Here is a 12,738-nt window from a genome sequence, read left to right as displayed (position 1 = left end):
TTAGTATTTATTTACGATAACTGATAAGGATGGAAGGCAATTAGTATGCACCGATGCAGTCAACGTGTTGTGGTTTTCATAGGTAAAAAGGAAAAAGTTGTGCTATCGTGTACGCTCTTTGTGGACCGGCGGAGTACGATTGCGCGCGTTTAAAAATTTTAGGTACTAGATTGCACGCAGTGCCAGAATAACAAAGCACATGATTTTAACTATTCAAAAGCGTACGATTGCGTGTGAAATTGGGTGCGACGTTACTAAATTTTTTACTAAACAAAAGTTAAGTTATATCATAGTTATTTTTAATATTTAAATATAGATACAAATACATTTATTCTGAAACTAAGAATAATATAATATTAAAAAAACCTAACCTAACCTAGGTCGAGTCTGGAATAAACTGAGCGCTTAACTATGTATATTAAGTTGCCTATACAGTAAAACATTTTCTTGATTTTTTTTACAAATTATATTATAGTTTGTACTTATTGTGTTTGTAAATTCTTCTGATTAAATCATGAGCAATAAAATTGTATATTACCTAACCCTTTCTTTTTAATTTTATCTGGGCATTCGCCACTTACCTCGCTTGTTCTAACTGCACGCCACTGATGCAAGTGTACTATACACCTACATTTCGGGGAGAGGGATTCTTGATTCTTATAACAGTTATAAAAATTTTGCAAATTTCTATTCATCCGTCATATTCTACTGCTACTACAACACTTATTAGTACCTATATTTAGTTGCTTATTTTTCTCAGTCTTCCTGGTGTATTCTTATAAGTAGTGTTCTTCTCGATGGTTTTAACTACTAATTGTTGAACATATTTTGCTGCATCTTCTTTTAAATATCTCTTGCAATAAGCTTTGAATTTTTTTTAACGATTTTATATGTCATTAATTTTTAATAATTGATTTATGTACTCATAAATAAAAAATAAACAGTAATTCGTTGTATAAATATGATTTTCAATTTATTCATATTTTAATAACAAATCAATGTAAATATAATTGATATAAATAATCAAATCAATTGTCTCTAAACAAAAAGCTAACCTAACCCTTTGTGATCATTATTTTACTGTTATTGGAATTCATATAATAAATCATATTATACATAATTAAAGTTATTATATAAAAATTTAAACAAGATAAATTGTTTTATACGTAGAACCCAGAAGCAGTAACGTCCATTCGTTTTATTTTGATTTTTCCCATATATCTAGCATTTTTAATAGCTGTTTCAATTAAACGCAAACATTCTTTGCTAACAAGAATATTTGGTGCAAACCCACCTTCATTACCAATTAATATAACATCCAATCCATATTTACTATTTAGCCTTTATAACATTTTTAACATTGTGGTAACTACATATCACATTAAAAAAAGTTATTATACCATCATAAAAGAAAAAAAATTATTGTTAAAAATATATCGTTGAATTTACGTAAATAACACAAAATAAAAAAAGTTAATAATTCAAAAAAATGGACATAAATACTTTTAATATAATATTTAAATTTAAATTTAAAGCCCCGTACCAATTTCCAACTATGGCCAAATACTAAGTAAATTTTTTGGTGTTTTATTATTTATATAATGTATGTATACAATATTCAAATTTTCAATTTTTTATAAATTTTCCTTCGGTTTTGGTTTGATTATTCATTTGGAAATGGTAAACGGATTTATCATTAAGGCATTAACCTATATATTTGATAACGTTGATTAAAGGTAAAAATAATACGGCGCGCGCAATAGTACGCCTAAAAAGGTACCGCCGATAAGGACTGCGCGCAATCGACCTGACACAATCTATCATTCTATATCGATATCTTCAAATGTGGAAACCGGATATCAAAAATCTTTTTTTAAATTAAATTATCACATTCTACACTAACCATCTACTAGTGTTTTATTATTTCTATTGTTAACGGTATTCTATCTGCCCCTCCTAGTGGTGGACATTAGTCAATATGTATTCAGTTTGTACTGTTATATTAGGTATACATGTTTCGCTTTGCTCTGACCATCGTGTTTATTTTCAAAGTGTAGGCTTAAATTGAATATAACACTTTGTTATATTATTGTTATGGTGTGTGTTTATTTTATTTATTTCAAAAATGTTTAAGTGTGAGAAATGTTCATCGTGTTTCACTTTAAAACAGAGTTTAACTAGACATATGAAAAGTCACGAAGATTTGCGATGTTATGTTTGTTCGGCTAGACAATTTAAATTGTCATTTAAAAGTTGTTCATGATGTGTACATATTATTCGTTTAATTTTACATTTAATATTTTTATTTTATTTTATACAATAATACTTCAAGTTATATTTAAACTTAAATTTATTATGTAGGACTTAAATATGAAAATAATATATCAATTTATTCAAATATATGCAGTGCCCGATGTGAAGGGATGACAACCCTCTACATTTTAAACTTACATTTTTCATCCCTCTACTTATTTTGTCTAGAATAACGCACCCCTTCTAAGAATTGTTTTTTAAAATGAAGTACATATTTAAATTTTTATATTTTTAAAACTAAATCATTTAAAAGTTAAATTATACTATTGTACTGGAATTATATTTTTATCTAAGAAAAAAATTTTAATTTTTACGATGAAAATAATTGTTTTATTACCTTACGGCTCGGCTTATTGTATTATTTAGTATATATAGGCCGTTTCGTGATCACATTATCTATAGCCTTGTTTAAATTCAATAACATAATATAATTGTAAAAATATATTTTTTTACAAATAAAAATAAAATAAAATATCACAGAACAATAATAAAATTAATGATAATAAGTAGGGACGTAGTAGCTGTATGCTAAAATATCTAAACTTAATTTTAGCAATGTTTTGTTGATAATTGATAAGTGGATGTGTATGGTATATCTTATTACATGAGTCGATCAATTGTTAGATTTATATAAAAAAAAAGTTTATTGAAGTGCTGTGAAGAATGCTATGATGAAATGAGGAAATTTGAATTGTTAGCTTATCCCTCGCTTATTTTGAGCTATTTCGACCATTGAATATATGGTAATGTGTTATTATCAAAAGAATATTACCTAACCAGTAATAATAATAATATATACTTAATAATATAGGACCTGGTTGTAAGTATAGGGCTGTACCTTGATGGGGTCGATGGAGGCATAGAGTTTTTTTTTACCCTACATAACTTATAAATACTTACTTATAATGGTATAAAATGTTTTAATTTGTGATATCGATTACATAACAATAAAAAAATCAAAAAAAATTGTTACAATGATACTCGTAGTTTTGGGAGACGTTTTATTTTTTAATTCAAGCAGCGATCACAACGATAGTTTGGTGCAGGAAGTGATGAGATAGCCGCCGACTAGCGGCCACCATATTATGATATTACGTCAGTAGGTACTAGTGCTCTACGTGGTCCGGTCTAGTCCGGTCCTAACATGCAAAAACTATGAATCATCAGTTTGGTCCGGTTCAATATTTTTAGGAGTAATTCTAGTCCTCAGATAAAATGCATTATTTTCAGTCCCTTTCGGTTTCAAAAAAAAAAAATGAAAATAGTTCAGTCCGGTTCGGTTCGGTCCCAATCACGGTTCTTAAAATCTAAGTAAGTTATTTTTACGTAATACCATTGGTTATAAATACTATAGATAGCTCACTTAAAAACAATATCTTTCCATTGTAATACAAAACGCATCATTGTCCAGTCTGAGCTAATATTGACTGAACCTTACGGTCCGGTCCATTGACGGTCCGAAATGTTTTAAGATCGAATCGTCAGTACCGTTCCGGTCTACTACGGTCCGAATTTGGTCTTCTATTAAACTTTTAAGTGCGGTCTGGTTCGAATTCGGTCCCTTCCTCAGATTTTAAGTCCGGTCCGATCTTTAAAATGACGGACCATGCAGAGCTCTAGTAGGTACAGCGATCTGATTGCGGCCGGCACAGTGCAGATGACAGGGACGCCGAATAAATTGACGTTACGGTAACCGTCGAAAATAATAGATTTTGACGGCAAAACGTGACCGCGTCCCATGCTTCCGTCGGCCAGTTCTGCACCACAAATTATGGTGTTCATGCGCATACACGCGTTCGAGTAACCGCGGACGGCCCAGCACCGGTAGGTACCGCGATGCGGTGCGTTCATGCGCTGTCAAGACTCACGGCCGACGTCAAGTGTCGCAAATCTCGCAGCACCGCATGTACCGAAGCATTTACCTGTCGCCCGACTGCCCGACGGTGTTACTCGGACAGTCGGGCCGACGGCGGTATTTAACTGTCATGCCATATCACTCAGCGGTGGTGTCCGAGCGCTATCACGACTGTCTGCCGCTGTCCACCGCGTGTACATCGCCCGTGACCACCGTTCATCACCGTACCCCGACCGCGGTCCGCCGAACAGGTTTCAAATCTCTCCGACAAATTTAATAATTGTTATTGAACCATAATTTGTTGATATTTATCGGACTTTTATCGGATTTACCGGATATTATTAGTAACTTAGGTACCAGACGAAGGAGAAAATGACGGTTTAGGCGTTACAGTCGTCAACTTTCATTTGTAAACTACTTACCTGTATATATTATAATTTAACATGTTCTCATTCTCCACGTAATGAAAAATAAGAAAATTTAAATTATTTTTTCGGAATGAGATATTATTAGCAATCATCCAACAAAAAATGTTGCTATTAAAATTCTAACTGAAACTCAATCAGAAATTCAGAAATTATATTGAAAATAGCTACGGTAGAACAGGGCAAAGTTAAATGCCAATAAAACAAAAGCACAAAATACTTAACATTCATAACAAATATATGTGAAAAATAAAAATGCAAGTAATTAATTAAAATATTTAGAGTATGTTGGCTCACGCTATCCCGCTGTAACTGATACATAATATATACCTATAAGTAACTTATTATTCATTGCGTCATGTTTAGACTTTTTTCAAGAATATTTTTATTCTACATTTTATTTGTGTATATACATTACTGAATCCTTCAATAACCAAATAAATGATATGGCAATGTTAAGGCCAGCGATAAGTTCTTTGTTGGTAACTTTAAATGTTCTCAACCGTTTGACCAAAAGGTATGCCTAACTTTCTCAATTATTCGAATATTCGATAGCCATAATAACTGTTAACGCCGTAGTGACATGTTTAATTTAGGCAGTTCAGCACAAACCATTTGATTAAACGGCAGTCATTGTGAAACAATTCATAATTGAAATCGTATCGTACTTATTGAAAATCCTTATTAACTTTTACAATAAAATATTGTTTTATTTTGTAATTATATTAATATACATCGCAATTCGTGATATTAAATATGTCTGTATGTCGCTACTGCTATTTGTTTAATATTTCATGATATTAGACTTTTAAGTCATTATTTACGAATAATTTGCATAATACATCCGATATTATTCATTATACATACGCATACACACGTAATAATATTAGTCTTCTACGTAATCTTTGTAAGCAAATATAATTGTTTATGCGCACGCACACGCTCCAATTGTGTGCATTTATTCGAAGCGATTACCCTCTCGGTGTTAATTTTATTAATTGTAGATTAATAGTCTCCACTCTCTAAAGTCACGCAGTTCTTACTAATCAGTCGTTTGCTCATTGGTACGGTGCACTGTCTACTGATTCTTTGCAACAAATTTCAACTTCGAGGACGACAAATTAACAAAGCGGTTATCGTCATAAATCCAAAGGTAAAAACAAGAGCAATTTTTTTTCAGTTTATTTTTTCCACAAAACGAGTCTTATTACAACTAATGTCCCCCCAAAATGTTGAGTTCCACAACTAGTTGCGTCCCATACTAATAATGTCTTCTGAATTACGACCTATGTTTTTTTTTCAGATATATGATAATTAAAAATATAACATAATATACAAAATTCAAATAATTATTATATTTTACAGAACTTCATTTTCTTTCTCATTTTTACACTGCAGACTATTTGTAGCATTATAATCATAATTACCTATAGTAGGCAGGTTAAAAATGTGGTTTTTACGGTTGTCATATTAAAGGTTAAACGAATATTCACAATTATAATGCATATTAAACAGTATTATTTTATTATATAGAATATTTGATTTAATGAGTAAATTGAGTAATTGAACTATTACAATTCCACATGTTTAACTTTGAACGAGAATCTTTGTGCTTTATTGACCTAAGACCATCACAATAAGGTAAAAATATAATATAATATTCATTATCCGCACTCCGCAATACCTATAATATCGGTTTATTATTGTTATTGTAATATGCTACTGAACTGACCTTAATTAATAACGATATTAATATAACACTCCATTATGGTTTAATTCAGTGTTTCCTAATATAATAAGTGATATCTCGTGCACTCGGGGAACCGTAAGTTCCTACACGATAGTAGCAGGTAAAAAAATTACATACGTTAATTCTTATATATAATGTCAAGTGTAAATCCTTACACGAATATAAAATATAAGTTCCTACGCGCTATAAAAAAAGGTATGTACCTATAAGTTCCTACACGGCGGAAAAAGATACGTATATACATCGAACTTATGCGAGTATTCTGCAAACAAAATTAACCGTTATGACTAGGTATGTCTGAAATAAACCACATAAAATATACATTTTTTACAACTATGAATTATTATACAGTAAATTCCCATTACAACGAACACCAATACAACGAAAAATCTCATTATAACGAAAGTCATAGAAGTTCCCTGCCAAAAAGCAGGGCTTATAAAGAGTTTATTCGAATTTTCATTACAACGAAATATCAGTTATAACGAAAAGGATTCGGTTCGTTGTAACGGGATTTTATTGTATTAAAATGTATGGCAGTATTATCAGAATGATAACTTATAAATTGTGATTTTTTTTCAATTATTAAATAATTATATATAGTAATATACTAATAGATGCAGTGCAAGAACTTACATACATACCCTTTTTTTTACTGAGTAGGAATTTACATATGTACCTTTTTTTATTTGTAGGAACTTATATATGTATTTTTGATCAGATAGATCTCGTATAGGAACCTATATTCACCCGTGCACTCCATTAAGGGCTTAAGGAAGATAAAAATATGTAGTAAATAGTAATAGTATAGCTGCAGCACACTTAATAGGGGAATGAGGATAAGTATTGAATAATTTAAGGGTGTTTTAGCTGTTTGTTTAAAATTAAAATTTATGTTTTGTGTGAGAAGGGGGTTTTGCGGGCTGTTGATTTTTTTTAGGTATTTTTTAAATGAGTTGCGAGAGATAATAGTTTAGGAACCACTTTTAATCGAATGTGGATAAAATTTTCAATATAAACTCATATACTCCCATAATATAATATGCATAGTCCTAAGGCTAACTAACCTGCTAAACTGCTAACCTAACGGACAGTATACACATACATCTGTATCCTTCGAGCATACAATAACATACTTTCACACACACATACATACATACACACATACATACTACATACATACAAATAGGTCACAAAACAATTATAAAAAAACATGTTTCATAACATAATAATTATATTAAACCGTATTTTTACAACATTTAATTAATTGTATTTTGTAATATTACTACATATAAATATAAAATATAAATAAATATATATATAATACACATATTCTGTATATTAAATAATTAAAATTAAGTTGGAAAACCACTGATAACACCGTGTCACATATATTATAATATAGCATATATCATTTGTAGGAAATAATCTTTAATTATTCCACATAGACCTATTTATATATTTTATAAATTCAAAAGCTATTAATTATGATTAGACATATTGAGTGGCTCACCCAGCACCCGGAATCCGGATATTGATAGTTAGAATTACTATTTGTAAATAATGCATTAGGTAATGAATCTTGAATTTTGGACCATATTATTAATGTTGTTAATGAAATTGTATAATCAACAAAAAAAATAAACTATATTGTTACTATAATTATTATTACAAACACACTGCTATGACATCTTAATTTTTCAATATACCTAATCGTTAAATCATGGTATATATACGTATATAGCTTATAATTAATACAATAATGCGATAACTGATAAGTCAAGACAGTCAAGTACATTGTACAATATAGTAATGTACATACATTATAGTACAGTTATAGCATTTAAAAATGTATGAGTATAAAAGTATAATGCGGAAAATAAAATAATAACTATAAACATTTACTCAAAAATGATAAATGTTTAGAATTTAAACTTTCATATCTTAGTTACATGAAATATTAAGTAACTATGTTTGTATTTCCGTGTATATAATATATCACAATCAAATCTATAGTTTATCAAATCATATGATATGGTCACGGGCAGCTACCTATATTACTCTAAACTCTAAAATATTATCAATGTACTGTTATAATTTAGCTTGTATAAAAACAAAAAAATGATACTTGTATATATTATAAATTATAATACTTTAAAATTGTTGAACATGCCCGTGAACAGTTATATTCTTACACGTGGGCAATATATGTAAGTATTCAAACATGCCATTTAGGGTATATTTTGGAGATTGTACATCATATGTGGAAAATAATATAATATGATTTTATAATTTTTTAGACATGTATATTATAGCACTCATAAGTAAACATACATTAAATATCAAATATCATATTATATACATTATTATCGCTCTAAATCAAATAGTCAGTGCATCTATAGCGTATTAAACAAAACTCGAACAATAATATGTATATTAAAGTGAATTTAACTATATTATAAAAATAAGAGAAATGAACCGAACCATCGGCGAAAAAATCAATTTACAATCGATTCTTTCTTTCTTAATTTTTTTTTATCCTTGCTTCATCAAGCGAGTTCTAATTTAACGTTATTGATTTATATTGATATGAACACCAATCGCCTTTTAAATATAATACTATAGATAGTACATAGATTAACGTAAATGATATAAGATTAATATGTATAAATAAAAATAATAACAATATATTAAAAAAAAAATAAATAAAGAAAATAAAGAAAATAATAATTATTATAATAAGAAAAATAAAACATATTAGGTAAATTTAAAAATTTAAGGCCATATTATATCAACTTTATTATTATTTAAACTGCGCATAGCTCTAACCAAAGGATCTTGAGATAAAAAGTTAGAACGAAAAGTTGGGATGTGAAGGGACTCAGTTGATCTAGTATTGGTGGTAGGAACTCTAAAGCTAATACGGTCAAGAAGTCGCGGAGCATCAATTTTACCCTGAATTAATTTTTTAATTTCAAAAGGAAGGTACGATCCGCAATTAGTCGCCTGTCCTCGAGAGAAAAGAGATTAAGTGCGTCCATTACAGGTTGATATGAATAATGGGAGTGTTTAACTTTTAGTAAGAAGCCGGCATAGCTAAAGAAGCGATTCTGCACTCGTTCAACAAGTTTTATTTCAGTTTTAAGATAAGGATTCCAAATGGCTGGCCCATAGTCGAGAATTGAGCGTATAAGAGCAAAATAAAGGGTAATTATAGAAGGTGCTGAGTTAAAATTTCTAGTGTGCGTATGAATCTTATGTTATTTACATGCATTGCCTTTATAATTATATGATCTTATACAACTAGTACACATTTATAATAACTCAATAGGTATAGTAATTTTCAGCCAAAAAAAACAAATTTAAAACATTAAATGTCGCAATCGACGGTGGGCCAACGGTGGTTTACCACATTTCGCGGCAATATAAAATTGTTATATCAATTAAATAAACCCGTTACTAATAACCAATTAACGACAATATAATGATTAATTATTGTACGAATAAATGTATGAGATAATGTAGTAATACGATTGACGAACCCTAACCAAATAATGGGCTATCGAATATTTTCATATGTACATAGATTATCTCAGCGTACGTCAGGTATCAAAACTACCCCGTCTGAAACCCATCTTTGCGATGTCGGAACAGCATCAGTACGAGCCACCGGCGTTCGATTCCAACTGCATGACGCTCACGCGGTACGTGTTGGCCGAACAGAAAAAAGTGCATGCTGCCACCGGGGACCTGAGCCAACTGTTGACCAGCATTCAGACGGCTGTCAAGGCAGTCAGCTCTGCCGTGCGAAGGGCCGGACTGACAAACCTGTAAGCAATAACCCTGTTTATCTTATTCAAGTGTTGGTGTTGGTAATGTCGTTCAATGATCAATTATAACACAACACTTGTAAACAAAATTAGACGAAATTGAAAAAAAAACAAAGCAATATTAATACTCGAGTTAATTCTGTTAACCGACTTGCAAAACAACATTTTGTTACGATATCTACTCAGTACTTATAAATGATCGTCTTATTGATACTGCTTTCTCGTGTTATTGTATACATAGGTACGGCATGGACGGATCCACTAACGTGCAGGGCGAAGACGTCAAAAAGCTGGACGTGTTAAGCAACGAACTGTTCATCAACATGTTGGCGTCATCATTTACGGTACACATGCTGGTCAGCGAAGAAAACGAGACTGTGATAGAGGTACTTAACACCCTTACCGTGTTGTTTTTATTATTATACTTTTTATGTTGTGCCAACAGCCAACAGTGTCATCAACGTATTTTCTCAGTATATTTACTCGATCTAACGAGGGAATACCTAGGATTCGTGAGTCTTGCTAATAAGTAATTTCGGCACGCATAGAAATTGTTTATGTTTTTCTTCGCAATGTATACAATTCGTTCTTTATATTTTATCAATTACTTTTAATATGCATCAAAGGTGTATTAAAATTTAAAAGGCTACATTGTAAGCTATTTACGTAAGCTATTTTATTCGGTTTTTCAATATTTTCTACTTTTGTGTTTAGATTGAGACGGAAAAACGTGGTAAATACATTGTGTGTTTTGACCCTCTGGACGGGTCATCCAACATCGATTGCCTTGTGTCCATCGGTTCAATATTCGGAATATACAAGTACTTACAGAATGATACTATTTTTAATTTCATCATATTAATAATTATACTGGCGCATAACATACTCAAGGTCCATATTTTAAAAGAGAGACAGTATTTTTGTACGATTGATTATGCGTCGTCGACGTTAATAAGAGATATTTCGACTAAATAAGCTCTCTGTAAGCTAATACTATCTACGGGTCTTTAGAGGGATTAAATCTTAAGTTTATCCTAAATATATCCCAAAAATTATTCATCGTTATTATAATCTAACATAATACATACTATTTCATCATAATCATAAACACAAATATATATTGTTGATCTTAATAGTGTATATAGTGTAGCATAGGAAAAAAAAATAAAAAAAAGACAGAACAGTAAAGTATTGTCATTCTTATAATATTTAAATCATTCCCTTACAATAAATAAATAATAATAGTTTATAATAAATATGCGCAGTAGAGAGGAATAATTATAACTATTTAATTACTTTAGTTTAGTCAAATCTCCTCGGCATAACCTATCTTAACGCTAAACTAATGGCTTAACAAATAAAGAAATGGTCATTGTCATATATTATAATAATATTGCATAAAAAATAAACATATTAACAATAAACATTATATAATTTGCAGAAAAACCAACGATAGCAACGAAACAAATGTAGAAAATGCTTTTCAACCAGGAAGGAACATGGTAGCCGCCGGTTATGCCCTTTATGGCAGCGCAACAATGATGGTGTTGGCGCTGGGCAGAGGGAGAGGAGTCAATGGATTTATGTTGGATCCGGTAAGTTTTCAGGATAATAGAATATACAATAAAATTTGATATCATCATTAGAGTGATTATATTTAAACACCAATCTCATTATAACAGTCGGTTGGTGAGTTTGTGTTGACCGAAAGTAACATCAAAATACCCAGCAAGGGAAACATTTATAGCATCAACGAAGGGTATTCACATTTGTGGGACAAATCTGTAACCGAGTATGTGAGGAGGAAAAAACATCCAGAGGTAATTTTGTGTCATTGTGTTTTTATGATTTAATAATTACAACAAATATTTAATGGTTTTTTCAGTGTGGTAAACCTTATGGTGCCAGGTATGTTGGCTCGATGGTTGCGGATGTACACCGTACACTGAAGTATGGAGGTATATTCATGTACCCGGCCACAAAACAATCACCAAACGGCAAGGTATGATTTAAACTATAATAGTTTAAATAACATATTTTTAGTCACCTCGTGAATATAATCAATAATATACTTTACTAGTTACGGCTATTATACGAAGGAAACCCAATGGCTTACATAATCGAGGAAGCTGGTGGCTTAGCTAGCAATGGTAAGATACCCATACTGGACATTCAACCCAGAGCTCTTCATCAGAGATGCCCAGTATTTTTAGGTTCCAAAGAAGATGTCAAAGAATATTTAGATATAATACAACCATAAACGCTTACATTTTTCGTAAAAAAAATCTACAAAAATTATTGAATACATAATGTTGTAACAATTATACAGAAATAATTAAACTTTTTTTTCTTTTTTAACTATTGCCAATTGTTTTTAAATAATAAATTATTCAAATAAACTCAAAACTGATATTGAGTACAAGTAATTAAACAAATAAATAATATTAAGGTAACCTAAAAAATTATATTATGTTGTAAGAACACAAATGCTAGCACTTAAGAACGAAGAGCTAAAAATTGATGGAATACTTCATGGATATTATGTATGTCAAGATCTTGAGTGAA

At 30.5% G+C, this 12,738-nt stretch overlaps 1 protein-coding gene across 1 annotated transcript; it reads left to right on the top strand.

The window, feature by feature from the left end:
* Positions 1–5,587: 5,587 nt before the first annotated feature.
* On the top strand, positions 5,588–12,532 carry LOC113554451 (fructose-1,6-bisphosphatase 1-like). Its single transcript, XM_026958319.1, has 8 exons — positions 5,588–5,746; positions 9,930–10,173; positions 10,415–10,559; positions 10,888–10,994; positions 11,615–11,768; positions 11,856–11,993; positions 12,059–12,175; positions 12,254–12,532. The coding sequence occupies exons 2-8, from the start codon at positions 9,986–9,988 to the stop codon at positions 12,431–12,433; spliced, it is 1,029 nt and encodes a 342-aa protein (XP_026814120.1). The 5' UTR covers positions 5,588–5,746; positions 9,930–9,985; the 3' UTR covers positions 12,434–12,532.
* The last annotated feature ends 206 nt before the right edge of the window (positions 12,533–12,738 follow it).

This window comes from Rhopalosiphum maidis, chromosome 2 (genome assembly GCF_003676215.2).
Source record: "Rhopalosiphum maidis isolate BTI-1 chromosome 2, ASM367621v3, whole genome shotgun sequence".
NCBI classification, from domain to species: domain Eukaryota; kingdom Metazoa; phylum Arthropoda; class Insecta; order Hemiptera; family Aphididae; genus Rhopalosiphum; species Rhopalosiphum maidis.
The sequence above is the reverse complement of the archived record's forward strand: the minus strand, read 5'-3'. Positions and strand labels throughout refer to the sequence as shown.